General features: G+C 42.3%; 1 protein-coding gene across 2 annotated transcripts in view; it reads left to right on the top strand.

Moving 5' to 3' along the window:
* PTPRT (protein tyrosine phosphatase receptor type T) overlaps nucleotides 1–17807 on the top strand; it is a 477129-nt gene extending 459322 nt beyond the window's left edge. For both annotated transcript variants that reach the window (XM_048498724.1, XM_048498723.1), the window contains 5 exons: nucleotides 6615–6746; nucleotides 9733–9858; nucleotides 12481–12644; nucleotides 15438–15573; nucleotides 17032–17807. In XM_048498724.1, the coding sequence (XP_048354681.1) occupies nucleotides 6615–6746; nucleotides 9733–9858; nucleotides 12481–12644; nucleotides 15438–15573; nucleotides 17032–17085 (612 nt within the window). In that variant the 3' untranslated portion in view covers nucleotides 17086–17807. The remainder of the gene's footprint in view (nucleotides 1–6614; nucleotides 6747–9732; nucleotides 9859–12480; nucleotides 12645–15437; nucleotides 15574–17031) is intronic.
* The last annotated feature ends 3218 nt before the right edge of the window (nucleotides 17808–21025 follow it).

The following is a 21025-nucleotide window of genomic DNA, read 5'->3' as shown; positions in this document are numbered from 1 at the left end:
ACACAATTTAATATGTTTTTAGTATGTTTTAATGATGGAGCCTTATGGGTTATTGTTATCTTATTCATTGTTGCTCCCGACTTTGTTATATTAGTTATGTTGTACACCGCCCAGAGCCCCTGGGGATGGGGCGGTATAAAAATTTAAATAATAAATAAATAAATAAATAAAATAAACGTGGATGTTTCTATGTCAGCTTTCTCAAATTATGATACTGTGTCTGCACTGGTCCTGCCTTGAGTAGATGTGCTAGCTGGGGTTTTTTTAAATTTGTTTTTGAGTTAGGAATAGAAAATCACACTTGTGTGAATTGTGCTCGCTAATTGTTTTAAGGAATCAAACGTGGTTAAGGCGTTAAATCTGTGCTTTTCAGGTTGATCCCTTATCTTAATCTATATGAAGTCACCAGATGTTCAGAAAGGATCGTTTACTGACTTAAACACTATAAGCCACAGTCTAAATGGAATAATGCATTTGTAATCTCCTTTTCAGGCTAGAATTTCCTTAAAGTTTTATAGCACGGACAAACCCAGGAGATGTGTTAATCTGCATGATGTTGATAGCAGTGTCAGTAGTAGACCCTGCCATTCCAACTCAAAAACTGGTAGCTAGAGTAATCAGAAGTAACAATAATCAGGGACACTTCCATAGATTTAGTAGCTGGGAAGCAGAAAGGATAGCAAGTTGCAGTTTGTGGTGTGGCAGGTGTCACACAAGGTGTGCTTTTTAAAATTCCTTTAACACAAATTTTAAAGGTAGAATCCTTAAACCCCAGTAACATTCAGCCATACAGTTCTTGTACCCTGATACGAAGTCACTTGAAACAATGCATGGATTAAAAAGGGATTACTTATCAAGCTCTAAGATGCATGGCATTAATCCCCCTTTCCATTTAGTAGTGGTTCTGTAAAAAGACTAACCCAGTTGAATTTTTCAGCACTTGGACAATCTCTCTCTAGTTCAGAACTGAACATTTATTTATTTATTTTATTAAATGTATATCTCATCTGCTCAGGCTCAGAATGGTATACAAACATGTTTAAAACAATTTAATTCATATATTAAATAAATAAAATAGAACTCGTACATTACGATGAATGGAGCACCTTCGATATTGCTGAAAACCCATGATAGCAGCGTTAGCGAAGTTTAGCTTTGTGAAAGGTTAATACTCCAAAGCCCCTCAACCTTCCGGCTGCTACATAAGCATTCATTAGGAACTGTCCAAGTATGGGCAGAGTTAAGGGGGCAGGATTGAACAACAATGCATTGATGGTATAATCATAGTTATGGTTGGGGTGGGGGTGGCAGCAGATGACATGCACGGATGGCCTCAAGGCCCAGTGGAACATATCTGTCTTACGGGCCCTGCAGAACTGTTTAAGATCCTGCAGGGCCCTGGTGTCAGCAGACAGAGTGTTTCACCAGACTGGAGTCAGAGCAGAAAAAGTCCTGGCTCTGGTGGAGGTCAATCACATGTCCCTGGGTCCAGCAACCACCAGGAGATTTTTATTGGAAAATCTAAGTGTCAGCCGCAGGCATTATTGGGTGAGGCAGTCATGTAGATATGAGAATCCAAGACTGTTCAGGGCTTTGAAGGTTGTAACCCAAACCTTGAACTTGGTTTGGAATTCCACTGGCAACCAATGCAGCTACTGAAGCACAGATATTATGTGCTCTCTCATCAATAAATCAGTGAGGTATCTAGCAGTATCTAGCAGTGAGGTATCTAGCAGTGAGGTATCTAGCAGGTATCTAACATTTTGGACCAGTGTTAGTTTTTTTAGTCTGTCTCAAGGGCAGGCCTGTATAGAGCAAAGTTCAGTAGTCTAACATAGAGATGAGCATCACATGGATCACTGCAGCTAAGTCAGGGCAGGATAAGTAGGGAGCCAGCCGAAGACAGTCAAGGGGCCTCTAGTTCCCTCACTGCATCAAGCATTGGTGGGAGGTCGTGGCAGAGTGACAGGACTTAGTCCATAAAAAAAGCTCCCAAAAGCCTTACAGCCAGGTGCCAGATCAGAAGTTTTAGATCCCATTGGTAGGGATGCCAAAGATCAAACCACATTAAACAGTTGCGCTGGGCAGGAGCTTGTGGACACAATGGAGCCTGCGTATAATCTCTCCTTTGCAACCTTCACTGCGTATAATCTCTCCTTTGCAACCTATCCAATAAGCTTTCAGAAATGTCCTATAATGTTCCACACGAGGCCCACACATTCAACATTGGAGTTCTTTGGTGCAGGCAGTGTTCTGAAAGAGAAAGCCTCCTGGGCACACTTTGCCACCACCACCACCCCTGGCCCTTTGTCTGAGACTGGTGGAGGACTGAGGATCCTGGTGGGGCAAGTTCTTTTAAGACTAGAAAAATCACCGCCTGTATCAACTTGGTCAGCAAAAGTTCTCATCCAAAATCATCAGGATAAAATATTTAATTCTGATTTTAAAAAATCCCTCCCTATTTCTCTCTGGAAAAAAAATCCTGAAATGGTAATGAGAGTCTGGAAACTGGGATTTTAAAAAATCATGCCAGCCCAAAACCTTGATCCAAAATTAACATGAACGTTTTTGAAGACATCACTGTCTGAGATTTTCTTTCTTCACTAAAATTAAGTTACATAGATTACCTGTTTCCATCGTGGAAGGGTTTTATTTTAGTACTAAGCCAGGACTTAGTCCTAAATTCATGCTATATGAAGGGCGAGATAAAAAATGTGATTGATAAAGAGTTGAACAGATATGTGAATGATCATTAGGCACACTTAAAGACAGGCAATTCAAGTCAGAATAATGCTAAGGGCCTCATAAATTCAAGCTGGAGGCATCTGTAACAGAAGTGCAGTCTTTTCTGCCCTACAATTCTGAGCAAGGACAGAAAAAGCAGTACTGATATCAGAATTTAGCTTCTTGAAGCTATGTTTGAAATCTTGGTTAAACACTATTTCTAATAGTTCATGTCTGTTGGTAACCAGTTGATGTCTATTGGTAACCAGGCAGTCTGTTTCTTACCAAACCTATCTTATAGTGTTATAATGACAAAATGGAGGGGATAGAGGGAGGATGGGAGAACTATGCCTGCTGCCCTGAGGAAGGGTGAGATAAAATGCTGGTGACATTGGGGGAGAGAACTCCAGGTTTCACTCCCATAGTATGTGGGGTGCCACAAGGGGAGATCCTCTCCCCAATGCTTCTCAACATCTCCATGCACCCCCTGGCAAGTTTGGTCCGGAGTTTTGAGCTGCAGTGTCACCAATGAGCTGATGATACCCAGCTCATGTTCACGATGGAGGGCAGCCTGTCTTCGGCCCATGGTGTTCTCCAGCGTTGTTTAGAGGCCGTTGCTGGTTGGTTGAGAGTGAGTCTGCTGAAGTTAAACCCTACAAAGACGGAGGTTCTATAGCTGGGTCAGGGGGAATGATTGGTGGACTTCTGCCTGCTTATGGTGGACAGTGAGGCATTGCACTTAGCCTTGTCCATCAAAAGCCTGGGAGTAATCTTGGACCCGGCATTATTGCTTGAGGGCCAGGTTACTCAGACTGCCCAGGCCGCGTTCCAACATCTGCGGCAGGCACAGCAACTGGCCCCGTCCCTCTCCCATTCTGACCTGGCCACAGTAATCCATGAATCAGTCACCTCCAGGCTAGACTATTGTAACTCGCTGTATGCTGGCCTGCCTTTGACTGTGATCCAGAAACTTAAACTCATCCAGCACACGGCAACCAGACTCCTTACAGTGACATCTAGTTGGGACTGGATTACACCAGTCCTGTACCATCTTCACTGGCTGCCCATTGGGAACCTATTGGAGGTCCCCAGCCCGAAACACATCCGGCTGGCTTCCACCAGGGCCAGGGCTTTTACAACCCTGCCCCTCTCCTCGGTGGAACAGGCTCCCTAGAGAGACTAGGGCCCTGCGGGACTTGCAAAGCTTCCATAGGGCCTGCAAAATGGACCTGTTCTGCCAGGCATTTTGCCAGCCAGGTTGACTGTAAAACCATTACATCTAGGTCTTGTTGCCCTACCCTTCATACCCCACATTGTTGAAATATGGATTTCATATGGTTTTTTTATACAATATGTACTGGCAAATGCCAGCAGCCATGTATGTGTAGCAGAATGTCCAAACCAAGAGCAGACCAAAAGGGCAAAAAGGTCTGTTTGTAAGATTAGATCACTGAATGAGTTATTCCAGCTAACAGACACTGGAAGCCTTATGGACATGCATCTTGATTACCACACCCCACCAAAGTTGCAGTAACACAAAAAACCTAGGATACTCCCTGTTACAAGATTTTTGCATCTTCCTGCCTTTAGGAACCATCTCCTTAACAATCATTCCCTCCCTGATCCACTCAAAGCCTCAGCCAAATCTGAATACCTGCGCAAAGACTTTCAAAAGACATTCTGCATAAGCCATTCAGTGCTACCCTGATCTAATCAAAAGACAATTGGCTCCAATACCCCGGTACTTAGAAAAACAGTAGATGAGCTGCTGATCAGCACAGCCCAGCAGTCCCAGCATGGAAACCCAAAAGATCCAGGAAACAAAACTTACTTACTCCCACCCCAAACTGCACAAAGGGGTATAAAAATATAGTGCACCCCAGACTCAGTGCTCATTACTGGCCTGAACCTCTCTTGGTCAAGTTGGTTTTGAGACACGTTATCATCCTTTGCTTGGATTTCCATGCTGGCATAGGAATCCCTGCCTTCTTCCAGAACTTATCAGCTGAATTTAGGTAATGTATAGTCCCCGTTGCTTCCCTTCCCAATCTATCATCCAAACCTATTTTTCCTCACTGTTTATATCCCCATGGAACTTGTTTTTATGCCTCTCTATGTCTCACTGTATGAATGCTCACACCCAAAACTTATAAAAGTATTTAAATTCAATTTGGTCTCTTTGTATTCTCTGTGGAACGTTTCAAAAGCCAATTCCGGTATAGGTGTCTAAAAGATCCCACCTAGCCTGCCTCTTGCACTGCTAAGTCATTCCCCATTGCTACTTTAAAAATATTCTAACTGTTAAGCTAGGTAACAGTCTCCTATGGGTTTGGGAAGGGGTGTGGTTATTTATCTCCATCTGCTTCTATATAGTTCCTACTTATATTCTGGTTTTATTGCTTTAATTGTGAATAGGTTTTAATCTGAATTATATTATTAAACGATTGTATTTTATGTTGTTCGCTGCTCCGAGCCCTTCGGGGGAGGGCAATCTAAAAATCTAAATAAAAAAAATGTATAGCTAGGTATTGGTGTGGTATATTTTCAGTGGCTGTATCACTCTTTTCCCAGTAGTGGAGCTGTATCTTTTCTCATAAGTGGAGCTAGCAGAAATGACATACTTTACACAAAATGTGCAGAATTCCTTTAATTTGCATGCACTTAATTTGTACACATAATTCTGTTTTTATTGGTGGAGAATTCAGGTGGTCTTGGCACAAAATGTTGGTTCTTCCTTAGTACTTTGTTTTCAGATGATCTTGGCACCAAGTATTGATTCTTTTATGATTCTCTATGATTTTACTGTCTTCTGTTGTTATGCCATGGAGGATTCTCAACAGACAAATACAAAACCAAATACAAAGAGGGTTAATCTGATAATAAACACAAATTAAGTTTAATTTCTTCCCCTGATGCAGGATTAATATACAACAGAGTAACACTAAGAAGAGTAATTATCTTCTGTTGGCCTTCTTTGCACACAGTTGTAAGACTTTGGGGTGTCTTGCTGGGTGTTTGTTGAGATAGGTAGTCAAATGTGAGATCTCCGAAGGCCTCTGAGACAACCTAACCTATCTCACAGGTTGCTGTGTGCATAAAATGGGTTAAAGGAGATTCAAGTCACTTTGGGTCCCCACCGGGGAGAAAGACAGGATATATGTAAAGTAAATAAATAGATAAATTTCCTGTAGAGATCAAACAGCAGGTCCCCAGAGCTGTTTCAGGATACAAAAATAGTAATTTTGGGGGGGCGGGGGGAGCCATTTCTCCACATGTGCTGCATCCATAATCAGAATTGGGCCCTGTGTGTCTGGGAGGCACAAATCTCCTATCTCACATGTGATACAGTTTTGTTGCAACAGACACTAGGACACTGTAGCATGTGACTTGGCCCTTAAAAGTTAACATTGGGAATGCAGAAGAAGAGGCCAACCACTAAAAATGACTTTAAATCCTTTTAAAGGATGCTGTTATAAGCCTTTTGTATAAGCGTCAGTTCTTCTTTGGTTCCTGGTATCTAATGATTTTTGCTGTCTTTCAGCCCCAGCATCCACATGGAAGAGTCCTACAGACAGCTGTCACCCTTAGTAATTTCTTCTGATTATTATTATTGTTTTATCCAGTCATATCGTATGAATAATTCATGAGAGATAATCTTTGTTCTCATGGCACTTTCCTTTAATGAAATGTCTTCATTGGGATCCCATTATGAAAGTCTTCTTTCAGTGTGCAGTGATAACAAAGAGGATGAGGTACAATTTGTATAATCTAGTTAAATGGATCCTTTTGCCGGTCAACAGCCTCCAGGGTTTAATATTCTTCTGGATAAATGGTGATTTATTTCTTTTTTCTTAACATTAATCCTTCCCCCCCCCCTCTCTCTTTGTCAGAGTCACAAGCAACCTGCTGCCTTTATAGTTACCCAGCATCCTTTACCCAACACTGTACCAGATTTCTGGAGACTGGTGTTTGATTACAACTGTTCCTCCATTGTGATGCTGAATGAAATGGATGCTGCACAAGTAGGTGGATCTTTGAGGATGCAGATATATACTGTTTAACTTATTTTCAGGCATAGTCTAAATATTGATGAAAGAAAGAAAGAAAGAAAGAAAGAAAGAAAGAAAGAAAGAAAGAAAGAAAGAAAGAAAGAAAGAAAGAAAGAAAGAAAGAAAGAAAGAAAGAAAGAAAGAAAGAAAGAAAGAAAGAAAGAAAGAAAGAAAGAAAGAAAGAAAGAAAATTGGATAAAGCCTTGCAAACTGATTGCTATAAATTGTACTTTCCTAAAATGTCACTGTGTTCTGAAGATGTAAAATGGAGCTTTGTTAGCTTTTCCCTAGCTTGTTGCTACTTATTGTCTTGGACTTTTGTCACATAGGAGAAATGCTAACTCAAAATCACTTTGTACCATCTAACCACTACCAGATTCAAGTGATCATGAAGCTTTCCCTAGCCTATAACACAAGATTTATGCCGCTTGACTGTAACACTTGTTTGAATACTCTCCCTTACACAGAGAGACATAGCCCTCCTCTGGAGGGGGGGCATGTCACATCTCCTGCTATACCTTCTGACTTTCCCTCCCATTTCTTACCACCATTTGACAGGGCAACAGGGAGCAAATAGGTGGAGGCATAATCATCACAGTGAGAACTGGCATTGTTCATCAGCATGACACTCCAGGATTCATCCCAAACTCTACCCCATAGAGTCTGGCTGAGTCCTAGAATGTTGCCCTGATGCAATGACATCACTTCTTTCTTTGCACCATATATGACAGTGTGTGTACAAGTAACACTGAATACCTTACCTCACCCTCCACATTTGTCCATCAGGGTTCCGCAAGGGCAAATAACCTTACCTCTTCTACATTTATGTATATAGATCATTTGGAAGAAGGGCTAAGCCTGACTTCAGTAAAATCCTTCACTAAAAATGCATTTCACCTGAAGAAGCTGTTTTGCAGGAACTGAATCATTTGACTTTAAATACTTTAAAGAGATATAAAAACAGCTGATCAGCCCTGTAAAGTAGGCATTAACTTCTTTGCAAAGTGTACTCTATGTTTATAGTTCCAGCTGCTGAACAAGATTTTTTAAAATGTTATCTAGCACCTGGGACTGCCCAAACTATAATTCACACAACATATACATTCTTCTAGATTACAGGGGTCTTCAAACTATGGCCCTCCAGAAGTTCTTGGACTACAATTCCCATCAGAACCTGCCAGCATGGCCAAGTGGTAGGGCTCATGGGAATTGTAGTCTATGAATATCTGGAGGGCCAGAGTTTGAAGACCCATGTTCTAGAAAATTGTTTTTAAGTCAATTCTGATAATGATGATTGTGTCTTTGGAGGCTAAGGATAAGAAGTCTCAGACTGGTTCAGTTTTTCCCTCCCCCCATTTCCATCTTTATTCGTGTTTTTATGTTATAGATTGTGTCCAAGAGTATCCAAAAGGTAATAGTACCTAACCATTCTACTGAGCTTTATGGAAGTTTTGTTTCTGGAATGCATCTGAAAGTCTTCTGGTTCAAAACTTAGCTTGGATTCTGGAGTTCCAAATTAGCAGGCCATGCTTCAGCAGTGATGTTGATGTATTAGAAATTCTCTGTTGTTTTCCCTTTATTTTTGAATTTTGTACAGAACTTTGTTCATGCATAGTTTGCCATAGGTTTCAGTTTCTTCCTCTTGTTTGGTTTTTCCCCCCACTCAGTTACATTTTCAAGATGTGCATGCTAAAACACCTTAAAAAACCAGTCTCGATGTGGTTATCTGTGCAGTTTTAATAATTTCTGTGTAGTGTTTTATCAATGTGATGGATATCAATGTGCAAATATCAGTGTAACATGGCACAAAAAACCTCAATGTGATCATACCCATTATCACAGCAATATTTTTTTCCAAGCATTGCCCATACAGAGCTAAGAAAAGATGTAAATGAATTGGTGGTGCCTCCTCCAATTCCAGAATAAATACCGTATATACTCGTGTATAAGTCGACCCGCATATAAGTCGAGGCACCTAATTTTACCACAAAAAAACTGGGAAAACTCATTGACTTGCGTATAAGTCGAGGGTGGGAAATGCAGCATCAATTGAGGCATCAGTAGGTTAAATGTTTTTGAATATTTATTTCAAAGAAAAACAGTAAACTGGCTCTGTAAGTGGAAAAGAGGGTCAACAAGAACAATATGGTATCAACAATAACTTTAAAAGTACAAAAACCTTAGCTCAACCAGCAACCAAGCTAACACACAAGAGTTAAAATCCTTCAAAACTGGATTCCTCATCATAATCTGTATGTCCAAATGTATCCCAACTTAGATTTTAAGAGGGATATTATCAGAAATGAAAAATCTACTATTAGCTTCCATTGTAAACAATGGGGGATGGGGTCCCCTTTGGGGGTCAATAACTTTGGATCCTCTGACCCAAACTTCACCAAACCTGGCTGGTATAATAAAGAGACTCTCCTGATGAGACCAGCCAGGTTTGGTGAAGTTTGGTTCAGAGGGTCCAAAGTTATGGACCCTCAAAAGGGTAGCCCCATCTACTAATAGCTCCCATTGAAAACAATGGGGAATGGGGGCACCTCCTTTGGGGGTCCATAACTTTGGACCCCCCTGAACCAAACTTTACCAAAATTGGCTGGTATCATCAGGAGAGTCTTCTGAGGGTACCCTGAAATTTTGGTGCCTCTAAAAACTGCGCCCCCTGCTGGCTGGCAAAGTAAAAACACAAAAAATTTTAATGACCCGCATATAAGTCCAGGGGAGCTTTTTCAGCATTAAAAATGTGCTGAAAAATTCGACTTATACATGAGTATATACGGTATTAGAAAAATTTCCTAGTCAAATTTGAAATGGGGAGAAAAACACAGCACAGAGTGAAAATCTGAAGTAGTAAGGAATTAATGGGGGAATTACATTCATTCCTAATGTTTCCCTTTCAGGTTTTTAAATGTTCCAGTCTTCTTTTTAGTTATTTCTTTTTCTCCATTTCTAGCTCTGTATGCAGTACTGGCCAGAAAAGACATCCTGTTGTTATGGGCCAATCCAAGTGGAGTTTGTTTCTGCTGATATAGATGAAGATATCATCAACAGGATATTCCGGATTTGCAATATGGCAAGGGTATGAAAATTTGTTTTTCTCTGAGGTTTCCAAGTGTCCCTGAAGTCCCTGAAGTGTCCATGAAGACTTTTAAAAAACCACTCTGTGGGGAGGGGATTGTGTAGTTTTGTCAGAGTTGCAATTAGTATTTGTGATGCAGACTAAAAATAAATGAATGACCTGTTCTGTATATGCACAGAGTTTTTTTTAATAGAGTGTGAGCCACTTCAGAACTTTTTTTGATGAAAAGTATTCTATGGTCCAATCCACAGCTCTGGGCAGCCACAGCTCTGGGTCGCCTCCTCTGGTGGGCTTTCCAACAGCACGGTGAAACAGGAAAATTCCAAAAACACCAAGCCGTCAGAAAGATCTCAATGGAGCTAAATAGGCTTACACCACGCCAAAAGGGTGGCATAAGTCCAAGTCCTAGGCTGCAGCATATCTGCCCACAAATAACATTGCTGCACTCCTGGATGCCCCCCATGCTGGGGTCTGCTTGGGACACCAGTGTAGTCCAGACTTCCTGGTTTCCCCACCATGGAGTTGAGAGGCAGCTAGCCAGCACGGGTGCCCCTTGTGCTGGCAGAGTGGGGCAGATGCATCAGTGCAGCCCCGTGCTGTCTCCCCAACAAGATTTAGTCCCCCCCCCAATAGGATTGTTCTGCTAGTGTTTGGTTATGCATATAATGGGCAACTCAGTCAAGACAAGGAGGTGCACACATGCTGTAATAGAAAAAAAGACACAAAATGAGTATCAGTATTGAAAACACAATAATTGAGTTTTCCCTGTTGTTTAGGATCATAGAAAAGGGTAATGATTTACTCATAGTTCTCCTTTCTCTCCACTGGGGATCTGAAGCAGCTGACAATATCATTATCTCCTGCTCCATTTATCCTAACAGCTACATACCCATTGTGTGTGTGTGTGTGTGTCTCTCTCTTTATACACACACACACACACACACACACACATGTATACAGTTTCTCATCCTCTCTCTCTCTCTCTCACACACACACACAAACACACACACACACAAACACACACACACACATATATATATACACACACATATACAATTTCTCATCCTCATGATTCTGAGTTCCCTGCTTACTTGCTTGACCCTACCTTTTTGTCTCTAGAGGTGATTCCTTCATGAAAATGTCAGATATTTCTACCTTGTTACATCTCATCACTCTTAATACTGCAGATGGAGGAGAAATGCCTAGAGTGCTTATTAAGACTCCCTAAACAATAGTGTCAAAAATCCTGTAATGCCAATAGCAAAGATAACCTTGACATTCAACCACTTTCAGAATAATTTCACAATTAAGCAACAGTTTTTTATTGATTGTCTGTTATAATGCGATCCTATTGGGCCTCAGGAGATACAGCTAGTGTGTAAATCTGCTTCAGTTACGAAAATCAGAGCCTCTGACAATATTTCCTCGTGTTATTCAGGGAAGTACCTGTTGAAGTGTTTAACTACCAAAAAAATGAAACAAAAACCTCAGCGGAATGTCCCCCATATGATTCCTGCCTTTCCAATTGTTGGTTGTGAAAGACTTCACTGGCCGTCTCTAGAGCTAGTACAAGTTCCGTAGCTGAAGCAGAAAAACAAACAAACAAACCCAAAAGTGTTTCATCTGATATGGCTGAACGATTGATTGGTCTGCCTGTCTTTCCTGTTAAAGTGGTAACTGTGATTAACTCCTTTCTGTGAAAGCTTGTCTATATGTATGTATATATGAGTTTTCTGTGATTCTCTTTGGTCACATCACTTCATTTTTAAAAAAATCTCAAAGAATGATCAACAAATTAGCTGGCTGTTGTGGTTTTTCTGGTCTGTCTGCCCATGGTCTAATAGTTTTTGCTCCTAACATTTCACCCATATCTATGGCTGGCATCTTCAGAGGCATGTCATGGTCTGATGTTTTTCTGTGCCACAGAGAGCACACCTTGCATGACATGCCTTTGATGATTCCAGCTATAGATGCAGGTGAAATTTAGGAACAAAACTACCAGACCACAGCCACACAGACCAGAAAAACCACAACAGCCAGTTGATTCCAGCCATGAAAGCCTTCAACAATACATCAAGAAATTACTTTAGCTAGCACACTTTTAGTTATTGTCCTGTATAATCCCATTAACTAAGCTAATAAATTAACTGGTTTACAATTACAGTTAAAGATAATCATGATTGGCTCTGGTGGGCTTTTGGGGCTGTGTGGCTGTGGTCTGGTAGATCTTGTTCCTAACGTTTCTCCTGAATCCGTGGTTGGCATCTTCAGAGGTGTATCACAGAGGGAAGTCTTTTACAGTGTGTAACAGACATCCCTCTGTGATACACCTCTGAAGATGCCAGCCACAGATGCAGGTGAAACATTAGGAACAAGATCCACCAGACCACGGCCACACAGCCCAGAAAACCCACCAGAACCAGTTGAATCCAGTCATCAATACATAATCCTTCAACAATGCATAATCATGATTGTTTATTAATTGGGATCTTCCTTCACTTAATATGCATATTTTGACAATTGTTGGTATAAATAATTAAAATCATAGTGTTTTGCTATTTCATGAACTTTTTCTTATGAGATCTTCTCACATCCCCACAAATATGTTATTCTTTTGCTTAGCCTCAAGATGGGTACCGTATTGTTCAGCATTTGCAGTACATTGGCTGGCCAGCATATAGAGACACACCTCCTTCCAAACGCTCTCTATTGAAGGTTGTCAGGCGACTAGAGAAATGGCAGGAACAGTACGATGGGCGAGATGGGAGAACTGTAGTCCACTGCTTGTATGTACTTTGATTCCTTTGTTTTCTGTGCTTAATATTGGCTACACATATGAAAATCAGGTTTTCAAAAAACTGGGAAGAGTACCTTTGTGAATCTACATGTGTTCGTTGTTCTGATGGAAAACTATACACCGAGTTTGCTGTTTATTTAGAGCAGGGGTCCCCAAACTTTTTAAACAGGGGGCCAGTTCACGCATGGCCAGAGCCCAGCTGGGGGATGGACCAAGTGCCGCCCGTGGGGGGGGGCGCCATCCATCCGCCCTTGACCCACCCCTGGCCGAGCCCCCCACCCCTGCGGTCCCCATCCAATCCAGCCCTGAAGCTCTGCCGCCTTTCTCTCTCCCCCCTTTGCCGCATTGGTACGGTCCCCTCCGGCCGCTTGGAATGAGCAGCGAGTCACCCGCGCTTGAGGCTGTTTGTAAACCTGGGGGTCGGGGTGCCAAGCTCCAGGGGCCGCCTGGAGTTTGGCACCCTGACCAGGTTTACAAACAGCCTCAAGCGCGGGTGACTCGCTGCTCATTCCAAGCGGCCGGAGGGGACCATACCAATGCGGCAAGGGGGGGAGGAGGAGAAAGGCAGATCTGCCGCCTTTCTCTCTCCCCCCCTTGCTGCATTGGTACGGTCCCCTCCGGCTGCTTGGAATGAGCAGCGAGCCGCCCGCGCTTGAGGCTGTTTGTAAACCTGGGGAAAAGGAGATAGAGAAGGGGGAGATCCGCTTCTGCCCAGCGGGCCGGATAAATGTCCTCCGGGGGCCTGATTTGACCCCCGGGCCGTAGTTTGGGGACCCCTGATTTAGAGATATACCGCTGACTCAAATGTGTGAATTTAGTAATGATGCCAGACTTTGAAATTAGAAAGGCTTGCAATGACAAGAATTTGCTATCCGTATGTAATTATGAGCTGAGCCCACTCAATTTCAGTATTGGCTTATAATCTCCCAGGCCGTTTCCGCATGGGTGGAAAATGACGGCCTGGAGACGGTAAAAACGCCGTCTCCAGGCTGCCATTCGCACAGGCGGCGCAGCAGCAGTGCAGCCGCACCGCCCCCGCGCCGCCCGGCTGGCCCGCAGCCGGCGTATTCCGAGAACGCTAAGAAGCGTTCTTTTCGGAATACGCCGCCGTGAAGCCACTGCCGAGCGAACGGCAGCGGCTTCACGGCGCCTCCCCGACCCGGCACTTACCTTGTCCCTGGGCCTCCGGCGCGTCGCTGAGGCCTGGGGACATGCCCCCCTGCCCTGCACCGCTCGAGCAGGCGTTGCAGGGAACCAGGGGCAATCCCTGAGCCTCGGCGACTAACGCCAGCAAAGTGCTTTAGTATAAATCTTGTACCAATGGCTTCGACCGGCTGCCCGCCTCTTCCCGGGACTGTCTGTGCGGACGGTCCCAGCGTCTTCGGGTCGGCGCGAGAAGCGCCGACCCAGCCGTTTCCGCCGCCGTGCGGAAACGGCCCCAGTTCCATTCCACCCCACTAATATACTACCCTCTTTCTTTCCCCAACACATGTTAGTGATCCCCAACAAGGTATACCTGAGTTCATTCACTTGCACCCACAAATAGGTTTCCTGATGCCCATTTGCTTTTTCATCAAATCATCTCATCCCCAGAACAAATAGCCAGGTCTGGTTTTTCACCACTTCATTGGGCAGGAAGCACTTTAGAAGTACCCAGAAGGCATCATTTTTGTGTTTGCTTGGATTACCCATTTTAAAACATTTGCCTTATTAATTGGAGGTTTCCAATATGCTATGATTGACCCCAGCCCCCAAGGCAGTCATTTTGTTACTGACACCCATTCCATGTTTTCTTTAAAAAAATTCAAAGAGTATCTACTGACTCCAATAAGATTGTAGACCCCTGACCTACTTGATAGCAACTCTAGCAACAGGATAAGTTTGAAGGAAGCATCCCTTTGGAGCATCTATTATTATGAATGAATGAATGAATGAATGAATGAATGAATGAATGAATGAATGAATGAATGAATGAATGAATGAATGAATGAATGAATGAAAATTCTGAAATGGCAGTGTTCCAGACACCAGAAAGACATGACATGTAGTTTTCCAGGAGACCTGAGTAAGAAGTGGGATCATTAGACATCATGGAAACCACAGAAGATCATTCATGCCTAAGATGCTGTCATGAGAATACTCAGTATCTTCTTATGCCATCTAGGAACAGGTAGTTTTCAGTTTCCTAGATAACGTATTAAGCATGCCAGCACTTCTGAAAACATTTTTCAGGATCACTGGTCCTTGTAATGCAGCCTGTTCCGGGTTTTGTATCGTAAGACTTATTGGAAGCCCTGCATAAAGGCCTTCTAGGATGCTTCCAAGTCACTGCAGCCAGAACTCCAGTTTTGCACAAAGGGATAAGACAGAGAGGAAGGTGTTTAGGCTCTGCCACATGGTCAAAGTGGCATAGTTCAAAATGTGGCAAAGTCGAAACATTGAAAATAGCTCATATTAGCCAAGCCCATTCTAAAGAGATATTTTTCTTGTCAATTACTTACAGTGTCTCTAAAGCAAATTCCTTTGTACCCAGCATTTTTGATTCTGTAAAAATCCAGCCTTTCACATACTACCCTATAGATCATTAGCTTTGATCACATGCCCACATAAAAGAAGATTTTAGATTCCTGAAGGCAGCTTTGGTTTCTTGCTATTAGATTACCAGTAACTGCTTATATTCAGTCCCAGATATTTTTATGACCCTATTTCATGACTTCCTAAGAACTTCAGCCAACAGAACATTGCCTGCCTTTATTAGTTGTTTATTCCCTTTTGTTCGTAGGAATGGCGGTGGCCGGAGTGGCACTTTCTGTGCCATATGCAGTGTATGTGAAATGATCCAGCAGCAAAACATCATTGATGTATTTCACATAGTGAAAACCTTACGAAACAACAAGTCCAACATGGTGGAGACACTGGTAAGTACAACAGGTGACAGGTGCTTTCAGACTCCCTCATTAAACTGGTTTAAATTCTATTCTGATATCATTCAAACAGATTAAAATGTTTTAAAAGTGAGTGCTGTGGAAAGAATGCAGTGCCATCTGAAATCATAAACTTTTACATGTATGTTTTATGTATGATTTTATTTGCTATCTGAGAGGAAACAATTCCATATGTATAGAAAAGAATCAGATCAGAAATTGATTAGCAATAGGATAATGTCAATTTTTTCTCTTGGGCCCTTTCCGCACGGGGCCAAAAACAGCGGCCCAGGGATGGAAAAAACACCGGTCCCTGGGGAGCTGTTTGCACAGGCGGCAGTACCGTCCTGTGCGGCCCCGAGTGGCGTGAAGGCGCCGCTTTCCACCTCCCTTCCCAAGGGAGGTTTTTGGAAAGCGCCACCTTCCCATCAGTGCGGTGCAAACAGCACCGCGCCAAAGAAGCCGTTTTCCCATCCCCCCCCCCACTCACCTCGTCCTCCAGCGTTGGTCTGTAGGGCTGCTGAGACCCACCCACGCTGCCCTCTGACCCCTGGAGGTCAGAGGGCAGCATGAACGGGTCCCTGCAGCCCTCCAGACCAATGCTGGGGGACGAGGTGAGTGGAGGGGATGCAGAAGAGATGGCTCCGTGCGTAGCCGCCTCTTCTGCGCCGGCCTCTGCAGGGGCTGCTTGCATGCTCCCGTGCGAGTGGCCCCTCCCCTCCACTGGCATAATTTCTGCTGGTGGAGAAGTGCCCTTTCCACCGTTTGGAAAGGGCCTGAGTTTCATCTGTGAGATCTGCATGATTGTGAATTTTATATGCAATTCCTTAATTTTTATGTCTGTTTTTAATTGTGGAGTGTTATTTAAAGAAAGATACTAGAGTGCAGTTGTCCGTATGGACCTTGAAAGTAATCCAAAGCGGCTTGATTTGTATAAAAAATGTACTTTTATATTTGTTACTTGTTTCAAAAAGCACATAAAATATATCAGCTGCAAATGAACGCATTTCTTAAAAAAGCCCACTGAGTATCATTATAATTGAGTTGAGATATAAAACAATATGACCACATCTGTTGTAATTTAGTCTTCATAAAATTCATGTTGTATAACATTATGTTGTAAGTCCTCTGACTGCCGTTATGTCCCTTCAGTATGGGTTCCTCACAGAACAAAAATTTTTGTGTAGAACAGATGCTATTGGTTATTTTTCAAGAAAGTCAAGGTTTTTAATTGAGGTGGATATTAGATATTATGACCATGCATTCATCTTCCTGCTGAGCTTATGTTCTGCATCTTCTGTATGCTGTGTGCAAATGTAGATTCCTTGTATGTGTATCAGCACCATTGTGCAAAAGATATGAAGTCTAAATAAGCATGGTGAAGTTGAGTCTGTTTTTCTCACATTGTGCTCTCTCTCTCTCTTTCTCTCTCTCTCTCTCTCTCTCTTTCAGGAACAGTATAAATTTGTATATGAAGTTGCCCTGGAATACTTGAGTTCATTTTAGCTCATGAGGGCAGGAAACTCACCAGATCCCCAAAGCCTTGATGTTTGAAGGATGCTGGTTCCCCACTCACTTAAAAGGAATAATGAAGTGAAGAGAGCAAAGCTCTTCACCTTTGAGTGAGAGACAGGGTCAGTTTTCAGTGCAGCTGGAAAGAAGAGAGATCTGCTTCCATCTGCTTTCCACAGGAGCCTCTCTCTCTCTTTTTAAACAGCCTACATTGGCAAAGCAGGAGGCAGGCTGGAAGACTGCTTTCTAATCTCTTCTGACCGCTTCTCTCTGCCATTTTGGATGTGCATTTTTGTTTCTCCTTGAATAAAAATGAAAAAAAATACTGGGATAATCCACCATCTTTTCTGTTTTCCACAAATCCTGACTTTATGTTTTTAATTTCCTATATCAGTCATTTGGCAAAGGAGGAAGGCTTCCGTAGACACATTGAAGCTTTCAGTACAGTAAGGTTTTGTGATCTGTTTTTCAAATGAAAAGGCCACTGCTGTGAAGCTGTAATTTTCCATCTGCTGCAATCATCCCTTGATTTAGAAGCCAGCCATGGAATCTAGATGCTGCTGTGAATTTTCTGCGTCAGTCGCTAAGCAGTGCTGCTAGATTGCTAATATTGTGCATGGGTTGGTTACATCTTAATGGTTCATATTAGCTGCAGCTCTGGTAAAGCAATCCTGTCAAGTCATAGGCTGATTCCACATGGGCCAAAAACAGCAGTGTGAAAATGATGTGAAAATGGTGTAAAAGGTTTTAAAATGGTGTAAAAGGTTTTATACTGTTTTCACACCATTTTCACACCGCTGTTTTTGGCCCATGCGGAATCAGCCTTACTTCCTGGATCGAGAACACCCTGAAATGCCATGTTTCAAACTATTATTGTTCTTTGGTTTGTAATGAAGCTAACTTCATTTTACTTTTAAGTATTTGTTTGTGTGCAGTGTCTCTTTAAAAAATAGGTTGAAATGGAAGGACAGTCTTAAAGTGTTATCCTGTATTACACTATATTGGATCCCCCCACCCATCCATTTGTCTTTCTATAAGGGCCAGTTGTCTCACATAGTATGGGATAATCATGCTGACAAGTTCCTCATAGACAGGGTTGGCTGATGTGATAAAAGGCACTTAATCTAAAAGAACAGATAGTAGCAATTTACCACCTTCATATTAACCACATTTATATGAAAACTCAATATGAGTTTGTGGTGTAGTCAAGTTTCCGTGCACAGATTAGGCTGCCAATCAAAATTCCCAAAACAAGTGGTGCAATGAAGCTGTAGTATTCAGCCTTAAGAGCGCATAGGAGATATAAAATTCCTTCAGTGTTATCATGGTTCATTATATAGCAGATCACCAGCAATGACATTCCTAAATGGTACATTGTAAAATGGTGGTGATGAATGTTGTGTCACTTCACAGAAAAGTGTTGCCACTTATACAAAATGATGGAAGTTTATCACCAGTCCCATACTTTTCACCTTCCACATGAGAACCAATTTGCCTTTCCAAAGAAGAGACCTTTAGGTAGAAGTAAGGAAGCGTGCCCGAAGAGGGTAGATAACAAGATAAGATCAAAGTTATATTTTACAGAGTTTTCTGTGGAGTCCCAGGAAGCTGTTCTTGGAAATGAGCATCCGACAATTCTACTTTGTTGTGTCAGGTTGACAGTGATATTTTGGAGCTGCAGAACCATGTAAACTGGTTAATATGAAGTGGCTGAATTCTGTTTTATTGTGAACTATACAATCCTGTTAAAATGAAGTAGCTATTACAATGTTTGTAATTTATGTGTTTAGCCATCATTTGTTCAGCCAACTGGTTTCTTTAGAATGCTGTATCAAACAAAAAAAACATTGATACATCTTGTTTAGGTGAACCTTCATGTTTCTCTGCATGAGGTTCTTATAACAACATCATCCTCCCTGAGGGGAAGTCATTGTGCAAGATGCAGTGACCCGAATCTGGCATATGACAAATGAAATTAGTTGAAAGATGCTGTTCTAAGAGCCCTCCACCCTGATCCAAATCACATTCCAGCTTTTGATCATTACTAGCATGTGTATCATACATTTTGGGATGTGTTAGCAATGAATAGTTGGGCCACTTTTCTGCAACATTTGTTCTGAAGCTTTTGCAATTCCAATGTTAATCATTATTTCATGATGCAATTGGATGTCCTGTGTGTCATGAATACCACTCCAAAGCACAGATGTGCCTCTAAGGAAGGGGTAAATATATGTCACTGTTTTCATTGCATATGAATTAGTTGCAACTGGCTTATCTGTATAACTGTTTTCATATGCAATAATGATCTCAAACCTGGTTCCTCTTCAAGTCATTTGTTCACAATACCCAGAGTATGCATGGTTTTTTTGTACTGCAAACTGAAAATCACAGATATTTGCCACATCGTGGTGATCACAGCTAGAAAGATATTCCTTATATGGATGCTCTTCTATGATTCTTTCAGCTCTTCAATATGTTCTATTTTCCACAAATCCTTTCAGTGACTACAACAAACATGTACAGGAAGACTAGGTAGATTTCTGGTGTGATGCCTAAGTCACTAAAGTCCTTTCCGCATGGGCCAATAAAAGCGGGGGAAAGGCAGGTTACATAAACCCCCCTTTGCACAGCCCATGGGTGGGGCGTGCACCTTCACATGAAGGCACATCATTTTTGTTTTTCTCTGCTGGCTTTTTTCCCTCCTGCCTGCCTGGGAAGGACAGCTTTGCAGGTAGGCAGGACTGACCCCCCCCCCCCGAGCCATGATCCACAGATGGGAGCTGGGGAAGGGTTTGTCAAGAATCGTGTTATGTGTGATTCTCTTGTTTGAATGCGCCTTGCAGCCATGTTGAAACAAAAGAATTGCACAACACAATTCTTGAAAAACCTGGGTTGGGGGGGGGAAACGCGGACTGGATCTGTGTTAGGATCAGGATCCATGTGAAGTCCCCCCCCACCAAGGTTTTTAAACAGTGTTATCCCAGTTTAATTGGCCTGTATGGAAAGGGCCTGAGTAATTCTGGGTTAGGGGAGGGGCTGTAGGTCAAAAGGAGGAAGAAAAAGACTTTGGATTTATACCTCACTTTTCTCAACCATAAGGAGTCTCACAGTGGCTTATAAACTCCTGCCTTTCCTCTCCCCACAACAGACACCTTGTGAGGTAGGTGGGGTTGAGAGGGTTCTGAGAGAACTGTGACTAACCCAAGGACACCCAGCTGTCTTCATGTATAGGAGTGGTGAAACAAACCTGCTTCACCAGTTTAGAGTTTGCTGCTCATATGAAAAAGTGGGGAATCAAACTCTGTTCTCCAGATTAGTCTGCCGCTCTTAACCACTATGTAGAAAACTTTTCTATACCTGAGAACTTGGAGACCACTGCCAGTCAGAGTAAACAGTACTACGCTAGATTGAGCAATAGTTTGGCTTAGCATAAGAACGTCATGTGTTCATATGCGATACCTGACACAAATTCTGCTGCTTTGCAGGGGCTGCTTGTTGCAATAGTGTATCACAGGGACTGGCTCTTTCTTTAACAGAAGCCTCCCTTGCAACATTTCACTGATGTGATTCTGCCCTCTGGTCATTTAATAACCAGGAATTCAGGCCTTAGACTCATTGATTTGAGGCATTTGAAATGTAGTGTTAATTTCTTTTTTTAAAGGGTAAAGCAGAGATAGCTGCAAGACATCTTAATTTAGAAGGTGCCTTTAATTAGTAAATTCTCTTGCTTCAAAGTCCTGTTTTTATAAGTTCAGTAGGAGGATAAAATAATTAAATTCTAGTGAAACTATTTGTGATTTCAACATGCAAGTAAATAACTCAGAAGAAGCTGCAGCAGTCACTGAATGCAAATATGGAATGAACTCTTCATGGAAATAGTAAGCGCTTCTATGACAAAGACTGCTGAACATCAAACAGATTTGATATTTGCTTG

This window comes from Sphaerodactylus townsendi, linkage group LG05 (genome assembly GCF_021028975.2).
Source record: "Sphaerodactylus townsendi isolate TG3544 linkage group LG05, MPM_Stown_v2.3, whole genome shotgun sequence".
In the NCBI taxonomy this organism is placed as follows: domain Eukaryota; kingdom Metazoa; phylum Chordata; class Lepidosauria; order Squamata; family Sphaerodactylidae; genus Sphaerodactylus; species Sphaerodactylus townsendi.
Note: the sequence above shows the minus strand (reverse complement) of the source record. Positions and strands in the feature narration are given on the sequence as shown.